This window comes from Sander lucioperca, chromosome 14 (genome assembly GCF_008315115.2).
Source record: "Sander lucioperca isolate FBNREF2018 chromosome 14, SLUC_FBN_1.2, whole genome shotgun sequence".
NCBI classification, from domain to species: domain Eukaryota; kingdom Metazoa; phylum Chordata; class Actinopteri; order Perciformes; family Percidae; genus Sander; species Sander lucioperca.
The window spans coordinates 34,839,688-34,864,712 of record NC_050186.1 but is presented as its reverse complement, the minus strand read 5'-3'; the positions used below and the strand labels follow the sequence as shown (position 1 = coordinate 34,864,712).

General features: G+C 39.7%; 2 protein-coding genes across 3 annotated transcripts in view; both read left to right on the top strand.

The window, feature by feature from the left end:
• pip5kl1 (phosphatidylinositol-4-phosphate 5-kinase-like 1) overlaps window positions 1-25,025 on the top strand; it is a 68,574-nt gene that overhangs the window by 3,483 nt on the left and 40,066 nt on the right. Inside the window, exon 1 of one of the 2 annotated variants that reach the window (XM_031287343.2) lies at window positions 19,789-19,993. The exons of the other annotated variant lie outside the window; for it this stretch is intronic. The gene's annotated coding sequence lies outside the window, so the exon portion shown is untranslated. Of the gene's footprint in view, window positions 1-19,788; window positions 19,994-25,025 lie in introns of those variants that run through there. 2 annotated transcript variants of the gene reach the window in all.
• On the top strand, window positions 13,272-14,217 carry LOC116041440 (aspartic acid-rich protein-like). The gene is made up of 2 exons (XM_031287333.2): window positions 13,272-13,514; window positions 13,652-14,217. The coding sequence occupies exons 1-2, from the start codon at window positions 13,434-13,436 to the stop codon at window positions 14,084-14,086; spliced, it is 516 nt and encodes a 171-aa protein (XP_031143193.1). The 5' UTR covers window positions 13,272-13,433; the 3' UTR covers window positions 14,087-14,217.

The window sequence follows — 25,025 nt, the reverse complement described above, 5'->3', positions numbered from 1 at the left end:
CTGTGTGTGCACTGAAGCGGAAGTCAGCGGCTGGGGTGCAGAACACATGACAGCCACTCCCTCCTGGCACACAAATGTCATGTGCCTACACATCATGACGGCATGCACACAGCCAAACAACCATTAGTTTTTTTGGAAACCACCACCACAAACAATAATATACAGTAAAAAGGGCTGGGCAATATATCGATATATCTATCGTGATATGAGACTAGTGTAGCCTGCTGAACTTAGACCCACACAGAACACAATAACTTTGTCGGGGTTCGTTTATTTCTGTAATATTTACAGTACTTTCAATTTGACAGAAAGGCCAAAACCAAAATTATTAAAACAAAATTATCCAAACATACGGCAGTGGGATTAGAACACTGACATAGAAAACAAAATAAAACAATATAAATATACCTTCACAATAAACTCCAGTTGATTCTTAAATGTACAGTTTGACTTAGAAACCACTTACATTTCACAGAATACAGACTCCGAAAATAAACGGGCTTCACCAGGGAGCGCACAACTTCACACACTTGTCACTCTGTCTTGCTAACACATGGAAACACTGGCGTCGGCCGCTACACGTGAAATCCATCGACATCCATCCAAAGTCAATCTCATCTATAACATATCATCCAGTTAAACGATGAACACAGATATCATTTTAACCTTTTGTACATACATGTTTTTAACCAGTTATGCAATATATACCTATTTATTTCACACGATGTACACAGGATTCTCCACAGTGCAGTTTCCCTGATCGGCCCGAAAAGAAAAAGAGAGCGACCAAGAGGCACCGCGCAACTCTTGGCGTGTGACACCGCCACCTAGTGGCTGGAATAACTACTTAAAATGTACGCTCTGCCAGCAAACAAACAAACATATGCAGATTTCTTTTATTTTTAGAACACAAAATACATACTGAAACAAACCAGAAATAACTGTGATGGGGTTGTTACAACCAATTCACCACCCGGCTACACTAGGTATCGTCTTAGATTTTGGATATCGTAAAATCGTTATATGACATTGTTGTCTTTTCCTGGTTTTAAAGGCTGCATTACAGTAATGTGATGTACTTTTTAGGGCTGTCAAATGATTTTTTTTTTTTAATCGCAATTAATCGCTGAATTTCTATAGTTAATCGCGATTAATCGCATGTTTTATCACATGATTAAAATTCAATTATTTTGCATTTCAGAACTGCTTTTAAGTACATATTAACAATGGAAAGCAATTCTTACCAGTGTAACTTGATTGGGAATCAAATGAATGCAAAGAAAGTGACTTTATGAACTTGATTTTAAGATTTGTATTTGTTTATTATTTATTTATTTACTGTAAACAAAAGAAAATGTGTGAATCTAGTCACACATTTGAATCTAGAGTCAATATAGTGTGCAGTAACTCTAACTAAATAATTTTGATTACTCACTGACGTCCAGTGATCACCTTGCATCACTTTGCAGCAGTTCCAGTTTGGCTGCTTTCTCTGTGTCGTACAGGCTGTGTATGCGTGCGTGAAACTACTGTCCCCCTCGACGGCAATGTATAAGACTGGTCAGAACATGCCAACCGTAGTCTTTAAGGCCCAAGTCTTCTACGATGCTGAAGGGTCTGCAGTTAGTTACCACCCAAGAGCGGTAGTAATTTTTTTGGATTTGGTTTCATCCGCAGGTCGGCAAGTAGCACTCTCCAAAATAGTGCTTTGCCTGAGCCTGCTAGCATCAACCTGAGTCATGTTAACTGTACTATGCTTAGCTTGTAGGTGGTAGCTCAAGCTTGACGTGCTTCGGTGATATTTTAATTCTGCTTTACACAATGTGCATATGGCTTTCGACCCGTCCGGGAGTAAAAAATTAAATAATAAGAAAATAAAAAGCGCCATTCAGATTGTGTTGCTGCTGTCTTTCTCCATCATGCCTGCAGCCTGCAGCAGTAGGATGTGTTACGAGGAAGTATGGCAAAGTGCGGCAAAGGGTCAAAATAGTAGCCTGTTAGGCACGACGCGAAGCCGAGTGAAGTGAAAATAAATTAATAAATGGCGGCATGCGATTAATGCGATTAAAACAAATTAACGCGCTATGCTCGGCCCTTAATCACATCGCGATTAACGCGTTAATGCTGACAACCCTAGTCATTTTTTAACTTACCGGACTGTTCTAGCTGTTCTATTATTTGCCTTTAATGTCGTCGCAATATCAATACCAAGGTATTTGGTCAAAAATATGGTGATGTTGGATTTTCTCCATTTTGCCCAGCCCTAACGGTAATATTATTAGATTGACACAATTCAATTCAATTTTATTTATAGTATCAAATCATAACAAGAGTTATCTCTGTAACAAGAGTTACACTTTACAGATAGAGTAGGTCTAGACCACACTCTATAAATTACAAAGACCCAATAATTCCAATAATTCCCCCAAGAGCAAGCATTTAGTGCGACAGTGGCGAGGAAAAACTCCCTTTTAGGCAGAAACCTTGAGTGGTGAGGAAAACTTACTTTTAGGGAGAAACCTCAGACAGACCCAGGCTCTTGGTAGGCGGTGTCTGACGGTGCTAGTTGGGGGTGTGATGAACAGAGGCAATTATAGTCACAATAAAGATAATGGAACTATGACTAGAAATAATAGTTGTAGTAGTTCATGGCGTAGCAGGGCACTGCAGGGCATTAATAAGGTTCTAAACTGTGATTATTTAGTCAAAAGGCGTCAATAAGCGAAAACAATACAGAAAAAAATGTTTTAAATGTGTTATGGTGGCGTGACATTAGTGTTGACATGAGATAACCGTGTTGCAATTGCGTTAGCTAACGTTATTAGCTATATTATTAGCCTACATGCTTTACGTTAGCATAAAACGTTACTAATTCGCATGTTTAAAAAAAAAAAAGTCCCCATTAGCTTGAAGTAAGTAGTTTTCCACACTGTACACAGTGTAGACAGTAATGCCTATTGCATAGCTATATTGTGTAGCTATATTGTGTAGCATGACATTAGTGTTGACATGATAACCGTGTTGCAATTGCTTTAACGTTATTTATATTATTAGCCTACATGCGTTACGTTAGCATAAACGTTACTAATTAGCATGTCCCCATTAGCTTGAAAGTAAGTAGTTTTCCACACTGTACACAGTGTAGACAGTAATGCCTATTGCATGTAGCTGCTCATTAACGCTTCACTGAAGCTATATCATACTCATATTGAGTGAAATAAAAAATAAATAATAATAATACCCAAAAGCACAGGTCTGTGTCTATCTATCTGTCTGTCTGTCTGTCTGTCTATCTATCTATCTATCTATCTATCTATCTATCTATCTATCTATCTATCTATCTATCTATCTATCTGTCTGTCTGTCTGTCTGTCTGTCTGTCTGTCTGTCACATATTCCTCATCTGCATCCCATGTTCACTGATGTGTTTCTGCATTTTAGGCTGTGATAAGAAGCAAGGACTGCACTTTGCCTAATTAAATAATAAATAATTGCCAAATATTTCAGATATGGGGAAAGCTATTAAGAGTGCACGCTTCAGGAGTGTTAAGATTAAGGTGGCGAGGAGGTGTATCGCTGGCCGTGCAAAGGTTTCTTACCTTAGTCAAGGTCTTCTCCCCAACCCAGCACCAAACAGACCCACCCTTCAGACCCTTCCACATCTGTTACACCTCAACAGGTTGAATCTGATGATGTGGCACCTAGCTGTAGTTCATGTTCTGAGACTGCATACAGTAAGGCAAAGAAGAGAGAGATTCATGCCTGGGATGCAGTCAAGGATGCCATGCTTAAGGGGTCGTTTGAATGTTCAGCACCAATCACTACGCAGTGTGTTGTCTGCCTAGAAGATGCTGATTATAGGTGCATTGACTGCAGCACAACTGCAGTCTTTTGTGAGGCTTGTTTGAAGAGGACTCACAGAAATCCACTGCACCTACCTGATAAGTGGAATGTAAGAATAATAGCATGCAGTCATACATACAGACATAGCTAACTCAAAGTCATTTTAAATAGATTCATTACAATCTTGTTACGGTAATATTTTAGCACTATGTTGTATCAATTATTTGTGTCTTCAGTCTGTTGTTTTAAAAACTTTGTTAGAGCTATCAATCTTTCTTACAGAAGGCCTACTATGAGCCATCTTCCCTGGGGTTATTCCTATACTTACCTGAAGGCCATAGCACCCATGCTGTGTACATGAAGGACATTGTCAGCACAGGTTTGTCATTTTATATTGAAAAAATGTGTATGTAATGTATTTAATTTTAAGGTTGAGGAATCCAATCCTATTAAATGTGGAGTAATGATTTCCTGTAAGAAATTAATCAAATTTGTGATGCATTTTTGAAAATTATTTTCTGTGCCTGTTTGCTTATTACAATAATAACAAACATTAAGGTATAGGTGACACACTCAAGTGATTTTGTCTATGCTGATATGGTAGTCTCTCTAGTAGTACTTTGTTATGTTTTTATTTAATTTCCCTCTTTTTATTTGGCAGGACGGCTCTGCACCGTCACTGTCAATATGTGTGCGTGTGAACCAGAAGCCTGCACTCTGCTAAGGTACGGGCTCTGGCCAGCAACAACCGACAAGCCCCAGACAGCCTTTTCCATCCATCTGCTAGAGCTTTTTGTTTGTCTGTCACTGGAATGTCAGGTTTCTGTTGAGGGATTTTGCAACACCCTACGCTGGAAAAACAACCTTACACTTGCAGAGGTAAATCAGTTTGCAGAGGTCAGTTAGAAGTCATGTCTGTGAAGTGAATATTTTAGTTACTTTCATGGAAGACTGACCAGTCCGCATAGATGTGACAATTGGACCTTCTACTTAGATTGTACTACATCATTATTATTTATGGAACCGTCTAGGATTATATAGTTGCATGCAAAATTATTATTGATATTTTTCTATAAAAATAACGTCTGAGTAAACCACCATCACCTTGGCCTTTTATTTAGGAGATGTAATTTTATGAAAAGTAAAGGTTTTCACTGACTGCTGCTTATACTGTAGGTTAACGCACTCTACAGAGCCCGGGTGGGAGAATCCATATCCCAGTTTAGGCATTACCACTTTCATCAACGAAGTTTGGTAGATGTTTGCCCACAGTTAGATGATGGGACCACATGCCCAGCATGTCCAAAGGTTGGTTGTAGTTCCAGCATGGTTCTTGTTTGATTAACCATAATTGCTGTTTTTATGACCTTTTGGCATTAAATTTATATCGCAAAATCAGTTAATTGTTGTATAAGTATTATAATAAAATTGTGATAATATCAGTGAGTGAGTGAGTGACCAGGTGTTCTCTGGTGCAAGCTGCATTTATGAAGGCTGTATGAGATTAACCAGGATTACTGTAAATGTTTGTTTCCCAGGCGGATGGAGATATGATAGTGACATTGGATGCCAACTTTGGCCTTGTGAGGAAGCAAAGCTCAGGGACAAGTGTGGTTGAGCCATTTCATGGAACCCGCATGTTTGTTGATGAAAAGGATGTAGAGGAATACCTTCTTTCACATCTTGACAGCTCAAAGCCTAACGAGGTTAGTCACAGTTGCAGAATACTGTATTAGGACTGAAAAATCTGAGTCCATGACATGTTAGATGTAACTCCTGGAAGAAGACCATTATTCCGCTCATAAATCTAATAGTTCCTTAAATCTTTAGGACTGTAGTAACTTCAAGCCTGGCAACGTTCTGAGGTCCCAACAACAAGCAAAGAAACTTGATGTTACAGGAGTGTTTGGAGCTTCCTGTCGTCATGAAATGCCACTAATGTTTGTCAACATGAGCCAAGGAGAAAGGCAAGTAGTGACATTTATGACTATTGACTCAGTCAATATTCAATGCTTAGGATGACATGAACCTAACATAAGCCATTCGGTCTACAGTTGCAGCCTTCGAAGGCTGCAGACCCTGAATTGGGAAACAGCTTATACATTTTTTTTTTCAATCACCAAATATGAACCTCATGGAATGTATATGGGAGATTTCAAAATATTACAAAATTTAAACCTTGCCACCATTCTAATTTTCACTTTTATTTATATGTTTGGATCATTTTGAATGTCCTTATTAAGCAGAGACCTTTTGAGGGGCAGGGGCTCATATTCAAAAAAGGGCATATGGAACAAGATTTGCTAACAATATACAGTATGTCATCTTTATTTTAAAAACTGTATATTTTAACATAATACTTATCCACAATACTGTACACCTCAAAATGAAATATGGAGCCTTCGACTACATTCACACAAATATATCCAAAAAATGCAACTGTTGTCCAAGCAAAATGTAATCTTACATACAGTATCCAAACTGTATATAGAAAGTGCAATATGAAATGTTACATAATACTAAATCCACAATACTGTATACCTCAAAATGAAATATAGAGCCTTACATTAGACTACATTCACACAAATACAAGATAACGAGATATCAAACCAGAAACGGTTTAACTGTAGCCTATAACTGCAACCTGAGCTGACTATCAGATTTCTGTAGCAGTGGGCTAGTAGGCTTTGAATCAGAAAGGGATTTGCAAAGGTATGCAGCATGTTTCAGATTATTTTCTCAAAATATAAGGATGTCCTTTATTAAGTCAAAAAGTATAGTATAGTATAGACCACCAACCTACACCATAGACTACAAATAACCTAAGCTAATTTCCCAAAGAAGTACCTGTTCTTTTAAGTGGGCTGCTGGTTGAGAGGCAGAAAGCAGACACACACACACACACACACACACACACACACACACACACACACACACACACACACACACACACACACACACACACAACTGTTAACCTAAAGATAACTGCTGCTGCTGCACACACACACACACACACACACACACACACACACACACACACACACACACACACACACACACACACTTCTGTTAACCTACAGAGAACTACTGCTACACACACACACTTCTGTTAACCTACAGAGAACTGCTGCTACACACACACACACACACACACACACACACACACACACACACACACACACACACACACACACACACACAACTGTTATCCTACAGAGAACTGCTGCTGCACGCACACACACACACACACACACACACACACACACACACACACACACACACACACACACACACACACACACACACACACACTTCTGTTAACCTACAGAGAACTGCTGCTGTCTTCTCTTGTGTATCAGAGAATGAAACGGTATAAGGCTATCACACGATGAGTAATTGTGGCCGCGGCAGCTCGTGCAGTTACCGCAAAATGTCACTACTTCAAAGTTAGCTGCCTGCTGGCTGTTTTAATCCTGGAGGAGACTCGTTATGTAGCGGCAGCGGCTAGAGGCCTCTATAACAAACCAAATGCGCATGCATGCATTCTCATTCACTTCAAAAGCACACTTACCTGCACTTCAACTTTCTCTCGCTCTTGCTGGCCGCGCCGCCGACGGATGGCATGGACTCACTTGTATCTAAGTGGCGCGCCTGGCAGGAAGCCTGGTCATCATGTGATATGAAGGTTTAGGTCGTTTTATCTAGCTAATTATTATTGTTAAATATTATTCTTAAACGGACCACTTGTGGGCCAACGTCAAAGAAAAAAGATGAAAAAAAAATCTGGACAAAATAATGGCACTTTGGCCTTGAGGGGCAAAAGGGGCAGGTGCTCAAGCACCCATAGCCCCCCCTCTGCACGTGCATGTTATTAAGTCTTCACTTTTCCTCAGTATGAAGTGTTTCATTATTCACATTTTTGTGTTGAAATAAATTAGCCTATCCTCTGTATGTCATTGATGAGCTTCTTCGAAGATGTGAGGACAAGAACATACACCTCAGAGTAGTCTATGACATTGCCTGTATGTGTAAGTACTTTTTTTTGTGTAAAACTGAATTATTGTTTTGATAAAAGACCTTTACAAATTAAATCAAAATTATGCCATACTGTGTTCAATTAGAAATAAGGGGAGGGCATACCACACAACATGTCCTTGGCTGTACCAGCGTTTCACATTTATGAACACAAATTGCCCTGCCCGGTAAATTCATCATTCACTCTATTTTTGGCCTCCATTTTTAATGTGTAGTACAAATGCCTTAAAGTAATCTTTATTCTAACATTTCCCCACCTGGTGTTTGACTTGTTTCAGAGATGCACTGTTTAGTGATATAAAGTGGAAACCGCTTACAGTGTTCATATCTCTCCGGGTCAAGTTAATAACTATAAGTGGATTTTTATTTATTTTTTATGCAGATTAACATCTAATTTCTATAATTATTACATGAATATAAAGTAATGAAATGGACAGCTTCGCTACTTATTTAAAGATAAAATCACATAAACTGTACCAGGGCCCTCTCCTGCTCCAAGCCCTTCAAGTCTGAAAGGTCAGGGTGAAAGCATTACACTCCACTCATGAAACATACAGTAGGTCTACCTGCTCATGTGAGAGACCAGGGACAATAATTATTCCCCATAAAAGTCTGAAACCGCAAGCAGAGCAGGAAATGGAGCGCAAAATAACTCACTGAGCCACAGTGGTGTAAAATAAAATATAATATAGGAAAATATCACATAACGCGTCACACACACACACACACACACACACACACACACACACACACACACACACACACACACACACACATAGTGTGTTTCACTATCTTTGTGGGGACCCATCATTGACATAATGCATTCCCTAACCCCTTACCCTAACCTTAACCATCACAACTAAATGCCTAACCTTAACCCTTACCCTCACCCTAACCATAACCTAATTCAATCCCTAATCTTGAAACCAAGTCTTAACCCTCAAACAGCCCTTTAAAGTTGTGGGGTCCAGCATTTTGGCCCCATAAAGCTGTCCGGACCCCAAAAGTATACTGTATTCCCAGTTTTTGGACCCCATGAATATAGTTAAACAAGAACACACACACACACACACACACACACACACACACACACACACACACACACACACACACACACACACACACACACACAAATGAACACTGTAAGCAGACTACTTGATTACTATAAACAAATTATTTAAACAGCATTTGTATAGGAATTATTCTGTCCCAAGCTGATCCATATAGGCAGTTGGTCACTGTAACCGTGATCACTATAAGCAGTTTCCACTGTAGTAGGATAATGCTTAGTGTCAGTGTGTGTGATATTCGAAGACTTTGCTTTAATCACAGATCAAGCACCAGGCGGCTTGAAGGGTTTGGGCTCACAGATGGGGAAGGAATGGAAAGGCTGTGGTCTTTCCTCCGAAGATTTGTCACAAAGGAGATGACTCCATCTCACCGCCTTGACCTGCTGACTGATGCCCTTTTACATTATGGACGGAGGAAATCAACTGACCTGGGTTTTTCCACTGCTGTATAACCTGTCTAAATGTGTTGTTCAGTGTTACCACTGTGCCAAGTTGTTTAATGTCTAAACATTTGATATCTTTTGGAGTTAAGCTGAGCACACACAAATTGGTAAACATAAGTACATTCAACTTTCTTTACAGAGGTGCAGCTCCTGCAAAGATTAGACAGAGCGGAGAAAATATCAATTCTCGCTCAAGAAGACATCTCATCTGTCATCAGAGAGGCACCTACCTGGTGTTGACTGCTTCTTATGTGCAGGGTTTACCTAACCCTGCACATAAGAAGCAGTCAACAATAGTTGTGAATGGAAGAATTTTAGATTCCATTTACAAGTGCATTTTGTGAGTATGTAGCAATGACGGTTGTCTTGTTTCCTGTTATTTTGTTGTTGCCTAGTGTTGGTTTCTGAGCGAGACATGGAGAGATGGAAGAAAAGGGAGATGGAACTAGCCCAACAGAAACAGAAACCGATAAGTATGCAACTGAAGTGAATGCGTGAATGTCTTGAATATTGTAATAAGGTCATGAATATTATTAACAAAGACTATTGCAAATATGTTATACTTGCCTTTCCATGTACAGTAATGAAATACAATCCTGTAAACTGTGTGGGTAAAGAAGTAACATGAAATGAAGCACTTTATTATAGCAGTAGTAATGTCTTTATCTGTTCTCCAGACACTGTCTGTAGATGGAAAAGGGACTACATCATCAAGCTGATTCAGTTCTACAAGTTCAAGTAAGAGTTCAATGTGTTGATGTAAGACTATATAGTAATTACACCCATCTTTAAGTAACCTACTGATGTGCTTCAACATGGAAGCCTAGGTGTGATTACATAGCTATGAGTGAGACAATAACAGCATATTCTTTTAGGAAACTCACAATGGTAATAAATCAGGGGTCTTCAACGTTTTTATTAATTATCTATAGGCCCACCCATAAGCAGCTCAACTGTTGGATTCATCTTAAGACCCAACAATTTTTGAAATTTCTATTTAAAAATTAATAATTTGGCGCATTGACTCAGAGGACCCCCTGTTGAAGATTCCTGTTATAAATGAAGAGTTGCTATAATGCTACAGTACCACCAAGGCCTTCCTTATAACTTCTACAGTGTTTGGTCAGGTGTACCACAGTAATGATTTCTGGTAGGTAACCACTGAATTCTTGTACTGTACTTCTTGTAATGTATAGATCTGGGACTCGTGAGTTGTACATGGAGGATGAAACAGAGTAAGTAGGCTGTATCTGTCTGTTGCTGTTCTCTGATCAAGTGTCTAAATAACATTTAATAATATTTACTTGCTGACCATTGTAGAATTGAGAACTCTCTGCTGAAGATTGAAACAAAACACCTCATTGGGAGAAGTCTACCCTTAAAGATGTTGACAGTGACCTCAGAGGCCAACTTATATGCAAGGCTAGAACTGAATCAAGGGAGAGAGCAGTCCTCCTCCATCTGAAAAGAAAATCAGAATCAGAAAGGGCTTTATTGCCAAGTACGTTGCACATACGAGGAATTTGTCATGGTGTTGTTGGAGCATGTCACACATACAAATATAAGAAGGATAAAAAGATATAAACAATATAAGTATAAACATATACACACAGTATGTATTAATAACGATAAAATAAATTTAAATAAATATTAAAATAAGTTAAACAGTAGTGAAAAGGAACGCTACAGCAGAGTAGGTACAGTGGCATGAGGAGCCAGAGGTGGGGTGTGGAGAGAGTCAGGATGGATTCCGGGCCTTGTTTAGAAGGCTAGTGGTGGAGGGGAAAAAACTGTTTATGTGACGTGAGGTTTTGGTCCTGATGGACCTCAGCCTCCTGCCAGAGGGGAGTGGCTCAAAGAGCTTGTGTCTGGGGTGGGAGGGGTCAGCCACAATCTTTCCTGCACGCTTCAGAGTCCTGGTGGCGTATAGGTCCTGTAGCGGCGGCAGATTGCAGCCAATCACCTTCTCAGCTGACCGAATGACACGCTGCAGCCTGCCCTTGTCCTTGGCAGTGGCAGCAGCGTACCAGATGGTGATGGAGGATGTGAGGATGGACTCAATGATGGCTGTGTAGAAGTGCACCATCATTGTCTTTGGCAGGTTGAATTTCTTCAGCTGCCGCAGGAAGTACATCCTCTGTTGTGCTTTCTTCACGAGGGAGCTGATGTTCAGCTCCCACTTGAGGTCCTGGGAGATGGTAGTTCCCAGGAAGCGGAAAGACTCCACAGTGTCGATTGTGGAGCCACAGAGGGTGATGGGGGCAGGTGGGGCTGGGTTCTTTCTGAAGTCCACAACCATCTCCACTGTCTTGAGAGCGTTGAGCTCTAGGTTGTTTTGCCTGCACCAGGTCACCAGGTGGTCAGCCTCCCACCTGTAGGCGGACTCGTCTCCATCAGAGATGAGTCCGATGAGGGAGGTGTCGTCCGCAAACTTCAGAAGCTTGACGGACTGGTGACTGGAGGTGCAGCTGTTGGTGTACAGGGAGAAGAGCAAAGGAGAAAGAACGCAGCCCTGAGGGGATCCGGTGCTGATGGTCTGTGAGTCGGAGACATGTTTCCCCAGCTTCACATGCTGCTTCCTGTCAGACAGGAAGTCAGTGATCCACCTGCAGGTGGAGTCAGGCACACCAAGTTGGGAGAGTTTCTCCTGAAGCAGAGCCGGGATGATGGTATTGAAGGCAGAGCTGAAGTCCACAAACAGGATCCTGGCGTAGGTTCCTGTGGAGTCCAGGTGCCAGAGGATGTAGTGGAGGGTCAGGTTGACTGCATCATCTACAGACCTATTGGCTCTGTAGGCAAACTGCAGGGGGTCCAGGAGGGGGTCGGTGATGGCTTTGCGGTGTGAAAGCACAAGGCGCTCAAAGGACTTCATAACCACAGAGGTCAGGGCGACGGGTCTGAAGTCATTAAGTCCTGTGGTCCTTGGCTTCTTGGGGACAGGGATTATGGTTGAGGTCTTGAAGCAGGCTGGCACGTGACATGTCTCTAGTGAGGTGTTAAAAATGTCTGTGAACACTGGAGACAGCTGATCAGCGCAGTGCTTCAAGCTGGATGGGGAGACAGCATCCAGTCCAGCAGCATTCCTGGGATTCTGTCTCCTAAAGAGTCTGTTGACGTCCCTCTCGTGAATGGAGAGAGTCGTCACTGAGGTGGGAGGGGGGGTGGAGGTGGAGGGGACCTTTAAGGAGGGCATTGGTGGGGGGGCCCAGGACCCTGCTGAGGTGGGCGAGGTGGAGGTGATGCACAGTGGCTGTAGCTGTAGGGAGGTGTCGTGGGGGATGGTGTCAGGACTGTCCTTTTGTCTTTCAAATCGACAGTAGAACTCGTTCAGGTCGTTGGCTAGGTGTCGGTCATTGAAGGAGTGGGGGGTTTTAGGCTTGAAGTTGGTGATCTGCCTAAGTCCTTTCCAGACAGTCGCAGAGTCATTAGCTGAGAACTGGCGTTGGAGCTTCTCAGAGTACCGATGTTTAGCCTCCTTCACTGCCTTGCTAAATTTGTACTTTGACTCTTTAAATCTGTCTTTGTCCCCACTCCTGAACGAGTCTTCCTTAGCCAGCCTTAGCCTTTTGAGTTTGGCTGTGAACCAGGGTTTGTCATTGTTGAAACTCACCCTGGTGCTTGATGGAACACAGCAGTCCTCACAGAAGCTGATGTATGACGTCACAGCCTCTGTGTACTCATCCAGACTGTTGGTAGCAGTCCTGAACACATCCCAGTCAGTACAATCCAAACACGACTGGAGATCCTCCACAGCCTCACTGGTCCACTTCCTTGATGTCCTCGCTACAGGTTTGCAGATATATATAATATCCAGGTAAAGTGCTGTGGATAAGTAGATAAAATAAGTAGATACAATTTAAGATCCAACTTTTCAAAGGACCATAATACAAACTAATGAATTCATTTCTTTGCATGTGTGTTTTCTAACTTTGTTTCAGATGGGCAGGGCATTGCCATTAGACTGTCCAAGCAGGTAGCCAACTCCAACAAGAGACTGAGACAAGCAATCAAGGAATACAACAGTATTCAGTGGCCACCGCAGATGAGCATCTTCCCTGCAACAATTGATTTTCAGGAACCATGCGATCCCTCTTGGCCTGTCTACTTCTGCTCTGATGACACTGTAAGTATAGTTACCTAAACCTAGTAACCACACTGCAATCACTCTAGTAACCATCTGACAACTGCTTAGTAACCACAACTACCTGCCAATCATTTTCATTTCGAGATAGCACTTTGTTTCCTTATGTCTTCTACTAGATTGAAGAAGATGACGTTTCAAGGAGTCTAAAAAGGCGTGGAATTGATGCCTTACATATGAGGACACGGGCAGCTGAGGAAAAGCACATGCTTTACCAGGAAATGAGAACTGTAACTGAACACCTCAATCAGCAGCATGCCTTTCTGTGCTCTGCCATCAATGACACAGAGCAGCCTGGTGCAAAAGCTACTCTCATCCAACGTCTCAAACAGCTGGAAAGAAAGCTACATCATGCCACTGTGATGTTTCACCAACATGTACCAGATATTGTTCCTGCAACACGTAGTTATGTCGTCCCAGAAAACCCCTACCTGTCTCAGGACCTCCCCATGTCAAGTGTACAGACACTGGTATATGATGATGATGATGATGATGATGATGATGATGATGATGATGATGATGATGATGATGACGATGACAATGACAGCAACTAGCACTGTAAGCACTTATGACTATAGGGCTGGTTTGCTGCTTCCTGGTTTTTAATGAATAGTTTGAGCAAGCTTGTATGCTTTGCTATTTATCATTCAAAATGTCTCCTTAATGCAGCGCTAACCAAAATTCATCAAACTCTGACAGTTTAGGTTCTGTTTTCATTGTAACTGATCAGGATCTAATTGATGCTTTTATTTTTTTATTTTTTTATTACTATTTTTTTCTGATGTTTTATTTTATTTACATGTTCAAAATAAAAGATATCAATCAACCAAGCAACCTGTCACTGTGAGCAACTAAATGCTTCAGCTATGTTTGGCAAATCTAGCATAGCATATTTACTGTAAAATCCAACCAGATGGTACTTAATGTAGAAATTAGTTTATGTTTCAAGAACGCAGATTTAATATTAAGTAGCCTATCCCCAGCCACATATTTGTGTTTTCTTAATAGAGATAATAGTGGCATTTGGATGTGGGTTGTGGCCAACTGGTGGCAATTTGAAATGGAATGGAGCACATCCATGGCAGACAACTCTAACCATGATTCGAATGCACCCCTAGCCTTCCGCTATCAAAACTGACATAATAAAATGTACTTCTCAGAATTGAAGGATAATAATTAAAACGGATATCCTTAACATAAACATATTGTTGAGTTATCATGGACACTTTCATATTTTCTCTAAAACGTTAGAAAGAAAAGCTGAACACGTGACAGTAAAGAATACTTGTGGGCGGAAGTACGTCATGCAACCTAGATGGTTTCAGCCAGAGCCATAGAGATATCACTCTGGTTTCAGCTAAAGCAGCGTCCATAGCAACCAATGAAAACAATGGTTGTCTTCAATACATTTTTTCAAGTGTGCTAGCTGTTATGTTTCTGTATTTCTTTTTTATCTTATGTTTTTTTTTTTTTTTTGCTTGTAGCTTTTCTTCTTTCTATCTTGTTGATGTATCAATTGTTGTACTGTCATGTCATGCTGCAAATTTGAAAAAGCAACCATTATTTTTAAATTAGAAATAAATAAAGTGTATACCCACATTTTCACTAGTTTACTACTCCTCTGACATAAGCCCTCTTTTCAATATCAATTTTGCAAAATACCTACTAGTGACAATACAACAAGGAAATTCTAACAGTCTGAGTAGTAAGACTGTGGAAAATAAGTTTAAGTTATGTAAAACATCAAATCATACTGTGACCCTGGGTATTGAATAGGTGATCCAATAATGAAACTGAGAAATAGGCTACTTTTTATTTACAACATGTGTACTCAATTCAGTACAATAGAACTTTAATGTTCCCCACATTGTACTGTTTGAAAGGGACCACATTGATGGTGCCAATAAACAACAATAAAGTACAAAGAATCTTAACTAGGGTAAATGAATATATCACAGTCTTCTTCTTACAGTAAAGTGTAATCCAAAGACAGTGGCAAGATTCATATGAAGTATATTTTAATGAAAATGATGAATAGGCACCTAATAAATGTTAAAAGGCTTTAAATCACGTGTCAAACTCAAGGCCGCCGGCTAAATCTGTATACATATATACAATCCGTACAGACCTGCACCAGAGTTCGGATGAGCTTTCACACGAGCCGGACTTTCCGACCAAACGCTCCAGGGTTCTTTTTAAACGGAGTGTTTTGTAGGGATGCGGTGGGGGCCATCAACACAGTGAAAAAGTTTTATTCATACAACAGAAAACTCAGATTGGACAGATAGTCTAGCTAGCTGTCTGGATTTACCCTGCAGAGATCTGAGGAGCAGTTAACCATAGTCCTCAGAAATCCACTGGAGGTTAGAACACCAACACTAAGGAACAGGAAGGGGACGGACATTAGCTGAAAACGAGGGACATCCGTGGAATTTTCGGTGGCAACGGACCTAGATATAGACTACTAGAAATCAGGCTGTTTGCATGGTGTGTTGACCCTGGCAATGAAGGCACATGGTTCTTTTAAAACCACAGGCAGTGTGGGACCATGATTGGCACACTTCTTTGTAGCGTTCTTCTTGTCATCAAAATGGATGCTGTAGACAGCGCAAATTTCCTCCATCTACCGAAAGAAAAACAGAAATATTTTGGAAGTGAAACCAGTTAGTTGAAATCATCAACATATATAAAACAATGTATCTAAGGCAGCCATTTCATTTACAACTTTTGCGAAATGAAAATCTCCCTGATTTTAAACGGTTAAACACCAAGCAAATTTAAATAACAATAAAATAAGTCAGAAAAGACTGTGGAGCCCAGTTGACATTTAAATTGAGCTGGTTTGGCAAACAGAGGGGGCTGAGGAGCTGGGAAATGAAAAAATAATTTCTGAAAAGGTTAAATTAGTGAGTTAATTTAAGTAATTATACACACACATTTTATCAGGTCACCTGCACCTCAGTTTATCACAGCACAACAGTTACCATGGTCAAAAAACACAAAACTGCTGTTTTTTCCCCATAGATAACAGGCCTGGCCTTTTTAGTAGGCTATATCAACCGTTGTACTGGAAATATCCCTAGTTTTCATGTCAGAACCTTTTTTCTTTTTTTTATTTTCAGTTGTTTCAACTTCTGTTTTTTCATTGTACTGCACCTAAATGAAATGCATTTTAGGTTCAATCACATTCAACCAGTTTTCACCTGTAATAACATAATTGTGATTACATATTGCAGTATTGTAATCTGTTGAAATTACTTGTTTTTATCTTTGCTGCTTGAAAAAGGCGTTATTAGTATCAATGGGACTTCCTGGTTAAATATAAATAACAACAGTTTGTACAGATACCTTCATCTGCAGTCATCATGATGGTAGCCATCAGGGGTGTAGCAGGGTGTAGCAGGGTGTAGCAGGGCATTGCAGGACGTAGCAGGGCACTGCAGGGCATAGCAGGGCGTCGAGCAGGACCACGGCAGCAGCTGCAACCATGATTTAGATGCCACCCTAATCCAAGGAAAACTGCGGGGCAAGAAAACATAAGAGCTAAGTTAGTAACAAGCATTTCTAGGACATGGATGCACACAGATGGAAAGAGAGAGGAGAGAGGAGCTCAGTGTGTCACAGGAAGGAAGTCCCCCGGCAGTCTAAAACTATAACAGCATAACTAAGAGCTGGTCCAAGGCAAACCTGAGCCAGCTCTATAAGGGTTGGTAGATGAATCTGACGACTATGAAGAGAAGCAGATAAGTTAACAAAAACATTTGATTTTTACCAGCAGTACAGCAGAATGATGTATTTATTTGATATGTTGATTGTAAGTGTGGCATTAAAGTAAACCTTACTTCTATGACACTGGTTTCCAAACCAGTAGCTGATGCAGCTCTTGATATGAGGGGGGAACCAACCCGTGTCATTCCCTCCTCAAAAAAGGATTTCAAAGTTTCCCTTTGTTCTTCATGAATTTGTGTTCTCTCTTGTTTAATAATAAAGAAAAAGCTGGTCAGCAATAAATCAGTAATAAACAAGTGTCATTGGTAAGTATGGATTTTTAATATCATACTATCTTTCTCATACACACTCGCCTAATGCTCCTAGATTAGCAACTGTAAGGCTTACCTCTCTGGGCCATCTTCAACCTGAAACATAAACAGAGAGAAACTTGCACATGACAGATTTGTATACGGGCACACTTTCTATGCAGCTTGGCCCAAAACCTAATTTTGGATTGTTCAATATAGACAGTGTATGGTAAGAAATAAAACAAACTTAAAGCAGCCCTGGAATAACAATAAAAGGAAATTGATGCCGTAAAGGTACACGAAAAAAGTTAGATAAAGAGATATTGACGTCACAAAGACAGACAGACAGACAGACAGACAGACAGATAGATAGATAGATAGATAGATAAATAGACCTGTGCTTTTGGATATTATTTTTGAAGTTCAATGTTGAGGACAGACATGAATGTTTATGCTAGCATCCCTCACTGCTCACTTATAAATAAGTGACAGAGACACCACAGTCTATCTATTTCTAATAGATTGACAGTCATCTGATAACAAACATGGCAGGCTTAAATTCATGGATATGCATATAAAATGAAGCTTAGGACACCTGGAGTCCATTTGATGTATCCTCAATGCTACAGGTGCAGCAAATGGTGCAGCCATAAAAATACGTTTTGGGTTTGAATATTTCACTCAATATGAGTATGATATAGCTTCAGTGAAGCGTTAATGAGCAGCTACATGCAATAGGCATTACTGTCTACACTGTGTACAGTGTGGCAAACTACTTACTTTCAAGCTAATGGGGACGTAAACCAACAGGCTAATATCTGTGCCGTTTTTCCCTTGCCACTAGCTTGTGATTTTTATACCCCACAGCAAACTTATCATAAGGGGTAAGTGAAAGCAAAGCCCACCCATTTAGTGTAAAGATATGGTTGGTCAGTTTTTCTGTCATTTGAATGTAGTCCACTCATTGAATTACTATAGCTCGGCCCTGTTAATGTGTAGCTGGACCACCAATCACAGAGCTGAAAGCATAACATTTTCTTCCCAACAACTGCAGAGGCAGCAACATTCTGACAGGGAGACAAAGGGGCTTATTCATTTAACCCTTTGCATTCCAACACAAACTGAATAGTCAGGTTTAAAGGGGATTATTTCCTCAGAAACATTTTGTTTAGATGGTGATTATCAAATTATGATATGATAAAATAAAATTAAAACTTTTAAATATTAGGCTATTTTCTTTTTATTTAATTTTTTTTTAAAATATCTTAGGCCCTCTCTCCCCTCTGGTTGCTGCTAATGGGTCTAACTTTAGTCTTTACGTGCTTATTTCTATATCATGTGTGCTAATATTTACAATACACTCTAGGGTGCGCCCAGGATCTTTGTTTGTCAGAAGATTTAAATTAGAAATTGGACTGGAGACTGCAGATGCAACACACTGTAGTCCGGCTGACGATGATAATAGGTATTTGACAGCAAAATAACTCTATACATTCTTACAGCGTGACGTTCTTACAAGTGACATTATTTTTTTTTTTGCCGATTTTAGAGAGTACTGACAATGTGCCTCAGCCAACAAGGCATACAGTTAGGTGGTCTCTGAGCAAATGGAAAATGCAGTAAACAATATTAACACACACTCCATTATTTTCACAAATTGTTATGTTATGCACTTTGGTGCCCTTAGCATTTTTTTTGCCTTGCATATTGTATGATCATTTAAGGGCTATACCTTTTTTAGTAAAATGGTTATCTTCTGATTGTACACTTACAAAAATCTTGTGGTGTGTTTTAGACAGGGGGAACCTTTATGTGGCAGATTTAATTTGTACAGCTGGGAGAGGAGAAAGTTATCTGTTTTGCAATGCGATGTTGTGTGAAGTTATGTTTTCTGACAAATGTTTTATCACTTTGCGTGTGTTTGCTGCTGCTACCAGGGAAAGGATGAAGAATAATATCTGGAGTCCAGATAGCTGGACCACAGCCATGACCCCATGAGTCAGCAGAGCTTGTTTTGTGGAATCATCCTAACAAACCCATTTGACGATTTAGATTGTAGTCCTATTATTTAAACATTTTATTCATATATCTATTTAGTGTAAGATATTCAATTCCTTTTTCCCAGTCACATAATTCCTGCAGATGACTGTACAGTATTTCTGTGGTGTTAGTCAGAGTGCGTGAATAATAGCGCGCGCGCGCAGGGTGCAGTGCAGCTGACAGTCAGTATGGGTGTGACCGCAGAGTAGCCAGCAAGGCTCCGCCGGGCTCCGCGAGGCTTGGTGTCATCACACGGTCACTTTGCGCCCTGACATGTGATGTGACACACACACACACACACACACACACACACACACACACACACACACACACACCCGAACAGACCGAGCCCAGCCTCCACGCACCGACCTGCTCTTCTCTGCGTCCCCGAACCACACTGAGGCAAGTAAAACGCTTTAATTTGAAAATGACAACTTTCATATGCAACTGTAGGCTACAATTGATGAGAGTCAGGCTACTTTCGGAGCTCGAATGCTTTCATTGTTTCCCATCACTGCTACTGGATTACAGTATTAGACGTTATAGGGATGGATGCTTTTTTTTAATTACATTTTTTTTTTTTTAAATCCTGCTCTTTTTTTTTAACTCATTCACTGTGTCATAGTGTGGGATGTCATTAAACAGAATCTGGTTTTTGATTTGTTAATCTTCACCAGCTATAGGATGCAGTTCACTAGGCTACAATTTAAAGCTAAAAATCCCCCTCTAAAACAATCACTATTATCTTGTCTTTTGACTAATACATCTAATAGCCTACAAGTGAAACTTGTCACATTGTGAAATAACTCCTGCAGCACATAGTTATCTTAAATTAACAAGTTAAATGAGTTGTGATGGATATCTTGAATTAGATACATGTTTGAAAATCGTTTGTATCGTGATTTTTTTTCAGACGTTTTTTTTTATCGATTCTTTTGCCTAGAAATGATAAATATATAAAGAATCTTTATATATATATATATATATATATATTTTACCAATGATTCACTCAAATATTTCTGTTTATACAGTACCACTGATGGCAACTAAATCATATCCATTTCCAGCAAAACAGAGTGAAAGCAGGAAATTCAGAAAATACATGTTATGTTCTTCGGTTACACTTTACTTGAAGGTATCTACATAAGAGTGACATGACACTGTCATGAACGTGTCATAAACATTATAAACAAGTCAAACGTTTATGACGTCATGCTTCTTTTAGTAAGTGTCATTTGGTTTTGTCATGACAAGTTATGGTTATGGTTAGGGTTCATGTGTCATGACTGTGTCATGACAGTGTCATGTGTTCATGACAGTGTCATGTCACTCTTATGTAGATCCCTTCAAGTAAAGTGTTACCCTCTTTACAAATGTAATAAATGTCAGACTGACTGAGTGCCATGTGATGTACATTCTTTTTAGAAAACAGTTAGTTTTTAGAAATGTCTCATGATATATTGCCTCTAGAAGTGTATTATTCAATTGTTGTTTTTGTTAAAGAAGAAGAAGAAAATCGCACTTCTAGAATCGCAATAAATGAAAATCGCAATACAAATCGAATCGGCATCCATGTATCGTGAAAGAATCGAATCAGGACAAAAGCATATCATCCCAGCCCTAGTCCAAACTATTTTTCCCAAGTATAGTGGTGAGGTTAGTGGCCTGACCTATATTAAACGTGTGATACAGGACTGGAAAACACAGGCTTTGTTGTGCTTGTGTCAACAAGCTGCATAGTCAGAATCAGTGGTTTCACATGAATGCCACGTGAAAGGGATGTTACTGGACCTAACGTCAAACAGTGGGGTTGAAAAAGATGCAGATGTCACATTTGATCAAAAATGTCTGTATTTGCCAATATGTGACATCATATTCAAGCACCCACCTCCTCCCCCACTTGGCCAGGTCCCATCTTTTGAATAATAGGCCAATTGTATGAAATGTATAAATGACATGAAGTTCTAACCATGGCCGGATTGGCCTGTTTGAAGGACGCATGGCAACAAAATCGTTGTTGAGTCCACAACCCCCAACATACATTCGCATATGTATTTAGATATTCATTCATAGAACTGGAGTAACATCCAGTAACTGGTATTTACGTGACAGATGTATACAGCCGATGTCAGGTGTCAGTAGATTTCTTTTTGTTAGCTTGTCTACTGTAAACAGTACTGTCTGCTTGCACTGTAATTAGTACATAACACAACTAACTTTGACATATGAGTTAAACTCACAAAGAAATCAGGCCCTTATTATTGTGATTTCAAAGTAATTAAGGTAAAAATGTTCAAATGTAAAAACGTAGATTATGAGAGGAACTAAAGACTTGAAGACAATATACCCTCGACTTCTTGGGTGGAGAAAAATCTCATAAAAAAGAGGGCACAGCTTAATGTCACCACAGGGCTCGACAGTGCGAGCGTTCCACCCGCATGTGTGACTAAAGATAGATGTGTGTGATTTATGAAATCTATTCAGGAGCAAGTGTGTGAGTAACAGGGTATTTCACACTTTCCGTTTTTTTGCAGATGTGGCACCCAGTAGCTTCCATAAACTTTGCTACATTCTTGTTTTAATTGTTTGTCTTTTTGCCTTTGTTACTGGAGCATGTGCGTGTCTCAGAGGAAGTGTAACCACACTGCGGCTGCTTTCGGCTCTTCATTGCAACGAATGTTGTCTGCGTGGAGTTTTGACAAAATACCCCAAAGTAACCACACTTGCGACTGCTTTATCGGTATTGCCCTATCTCTCTGTAACCTGAACATGCTGCAGAGGCGACGTAGTCTTGCTCCATCTCCTCAGCAGCTCTGCTGCGCCCTGGTCACATAACAGCGGCAGTGAAACTGTATTTCAAACTATGATGGTTCATTTAGCAATTCATCCACGTGTGTGCCGAATTGTGAGGGAAGTTTTTTAAACCACTTCTGTATATTCAACATCACTGACAATTTATTGATCAAGAGATCATGCGATAGAGTCTGCATCACATGGAAGCCAATAATAGCCTAATATATATGTTAATAAACAGATAAAAGCAAAGCAAATTCTCTTTCCCATCCCAAATACTTGTGTAGGCCTACTACACATATAGCCTGTATTCTGTATAAGTTTAATGGACAAATGTTTACATCAATGATGCTAAAACCTCAACGAAGTTGATAGATAATGTTTCCCTGATGTAGAATTTTTAATGCCGGCCATATTATCTGCCCAGAGAATTCACCAGTGTTTATGTTGCTGCTTTTTACATTCCTCCTCATGCGCATTGAAAACATACACTAAATGCACTACTGCTTTTGTGTTGTTTTTCTTGCGTACCATAAAGGGACAAGAACTGCATTTTGTTGTGCAACCCTGTTTTGTACAATGACAATAGATACACTTTGAACCATATGCAGTTTAAACCAGTTTAAAGTATAAATAATTTCATAATTATTAAATAAATACAGTTTGAAGCAGAAATAATTAATAACCTTAGATAGTTTTGGAATTCAAATCAATGTTATCACTAAATGTCTCCTCGTATCCCTTTTATTAAAGAAAAACACATTATTGAAATCCTTTGAGGATGTGGTACAGCAATTTGGAATCCCTAAGGCTCAATTATCAGATATTTGCAACTTGGCCATCTGTGGATTTTTGGATCCAGTTCTTCAGCATGAAGACAGCAGAATGTTTAGATAAGGTGTTGTTGAAATATGGTATAAGGTCATGAGGCTTCTGGTATTATTCTATGCTTATGCAGAACCTGGGGGATGGAGCCTGGACAGCCATCAAAAAGACATTGGAAAGGGATCTGAGTATTACACTGGATGATGAGGAGTGGGACAGAATCTGTAGGAATATAAAACTATGTCACGTTCGTTCAAGATTATGCATCGCTTCAATTGGAGTCCCTCCAGATTGTTTAGACTTTATTTAAGAGCCAAACCAAATTGTTGGAAATGTAAGACAGAGGACGGACAATTACTTCATGTCCTACGGTCCTGTGATAAGGTCCAAGAATCTTGGACTGGGATACATGATAACCTATGTCAGATTGCAGGGACCCAGGTTCCATTCAGCTCAAGACTATTTGTTCTGGGAGATGGGTCAATCCTAAACGGAATACATAAGCACATAAGAAGCTGGGTCCAGACAGGTTTAATGACAGCCAGACAGATTATTTTAAGAGGATGGAAGAATGAAGGGGTGCCATCAATCCAAGAGTGGTCTTGTGAGATGGCTAGGGTGGTGGCGTTTGAAAAAATGTCATATAAATGGTTTGCCAGATTGGATGTCTATACTAGAAAATGTGGAAGGTACTTGAGCTTTTCTGGAGGGCTCCTAAGAAGTTTTGTGCTGGGGAGGGACATGTACTGTATGATGGGCTTATGGTGTTGTCATTATACACAGGTTTATTTGGTTAACTGTTTGTCTATTTTGTGTGTGTGTGTATGTTTAAAAAATTAATACCATTTTTTTAATCACAAAAAAATGTAAACGCTTTATTGATACATTTGATTTTCAGTGCACCCCTAAAGTTCTCCAAACATTTTCAACTAAGGAGCAAACATGCTCCTTGAGAAAAAAAAGTTATTATCAAGCATTACACTAAGACACCAATTGTAATTGTACACCAATTGTAACATTTATTGTGGTCTATGAGATAATTGTAGTAACATGTGCAACAATATGCAGCATATTAGCTCACTAGCAGTAGTGCTGCCCAGCTATACCGTCATGTCAGTCATGTAACTCCATCTTGCAAGTCATAGTAGTATAAGTATATACAGTATATATATATATATATATATATATATATATATATATATATATATATATATATAGTGGATCTCACACCTGTAACATGTTCATTTGTTAAAGCATTGATATTTTGGTCAATTTGGACCATTTTAGCAAACAGTTGCCTCTTTATATATCCAGCAGATACAGAGCAGCATTAGCATTTGTTTGAAGTTGTGTTTCTGGCCCCCCGACAAATAAGTCCAATTTTTACTCCTCTGTTTTGGTTTCTACTAACCACTGAGGGCCTTCACTTTGCTCATACAATTCAACAGTAAAGTTGCAGGCTGTAAAACCAAAAACAAAGAGGTGAAAGACCTATAGAATTGAGTGACAACTCTTTATCACTATCTGCAACACTTATCACATTACATATTTCAATTTCATCTATTGTTATTATGAATACATTGATCAGTGCCACTTTAAATTTAACACTTAATTTAGTTTTTTTTCAACCTGGACCCTATTTTCCCATGCATTAGTGTCTAATTGACTAATGTGAGCAAACATCTTTGAAATTGGTCCTGTAATGAGCGAGAACACTGTAACATGCAGCCGCGAATGGGGCTGCAATGTAATCCTATAGGGCAAATGTGCATCATCACTTTTGTCCACTAAAAGTGCTGTTTTGCCACTGACCGGC

Bases quoted from the DNA above. Each gene is read 5' to 3' on its own strand.
- LOC116041440 (XM_031287333.2), top strand. From the start codon at position 13,434: ATGAGCATCTTCCCTGCAACAATTGATTTTCAGGAACCATGCGATCCC. The intron at 13,515-13,651 runs GTAAGTATAGTT...GTCTTCTACTAG, and splicing joins ACTTCTGCTCTGATGACACT to ATTGAAGAAGATGACGTTTC.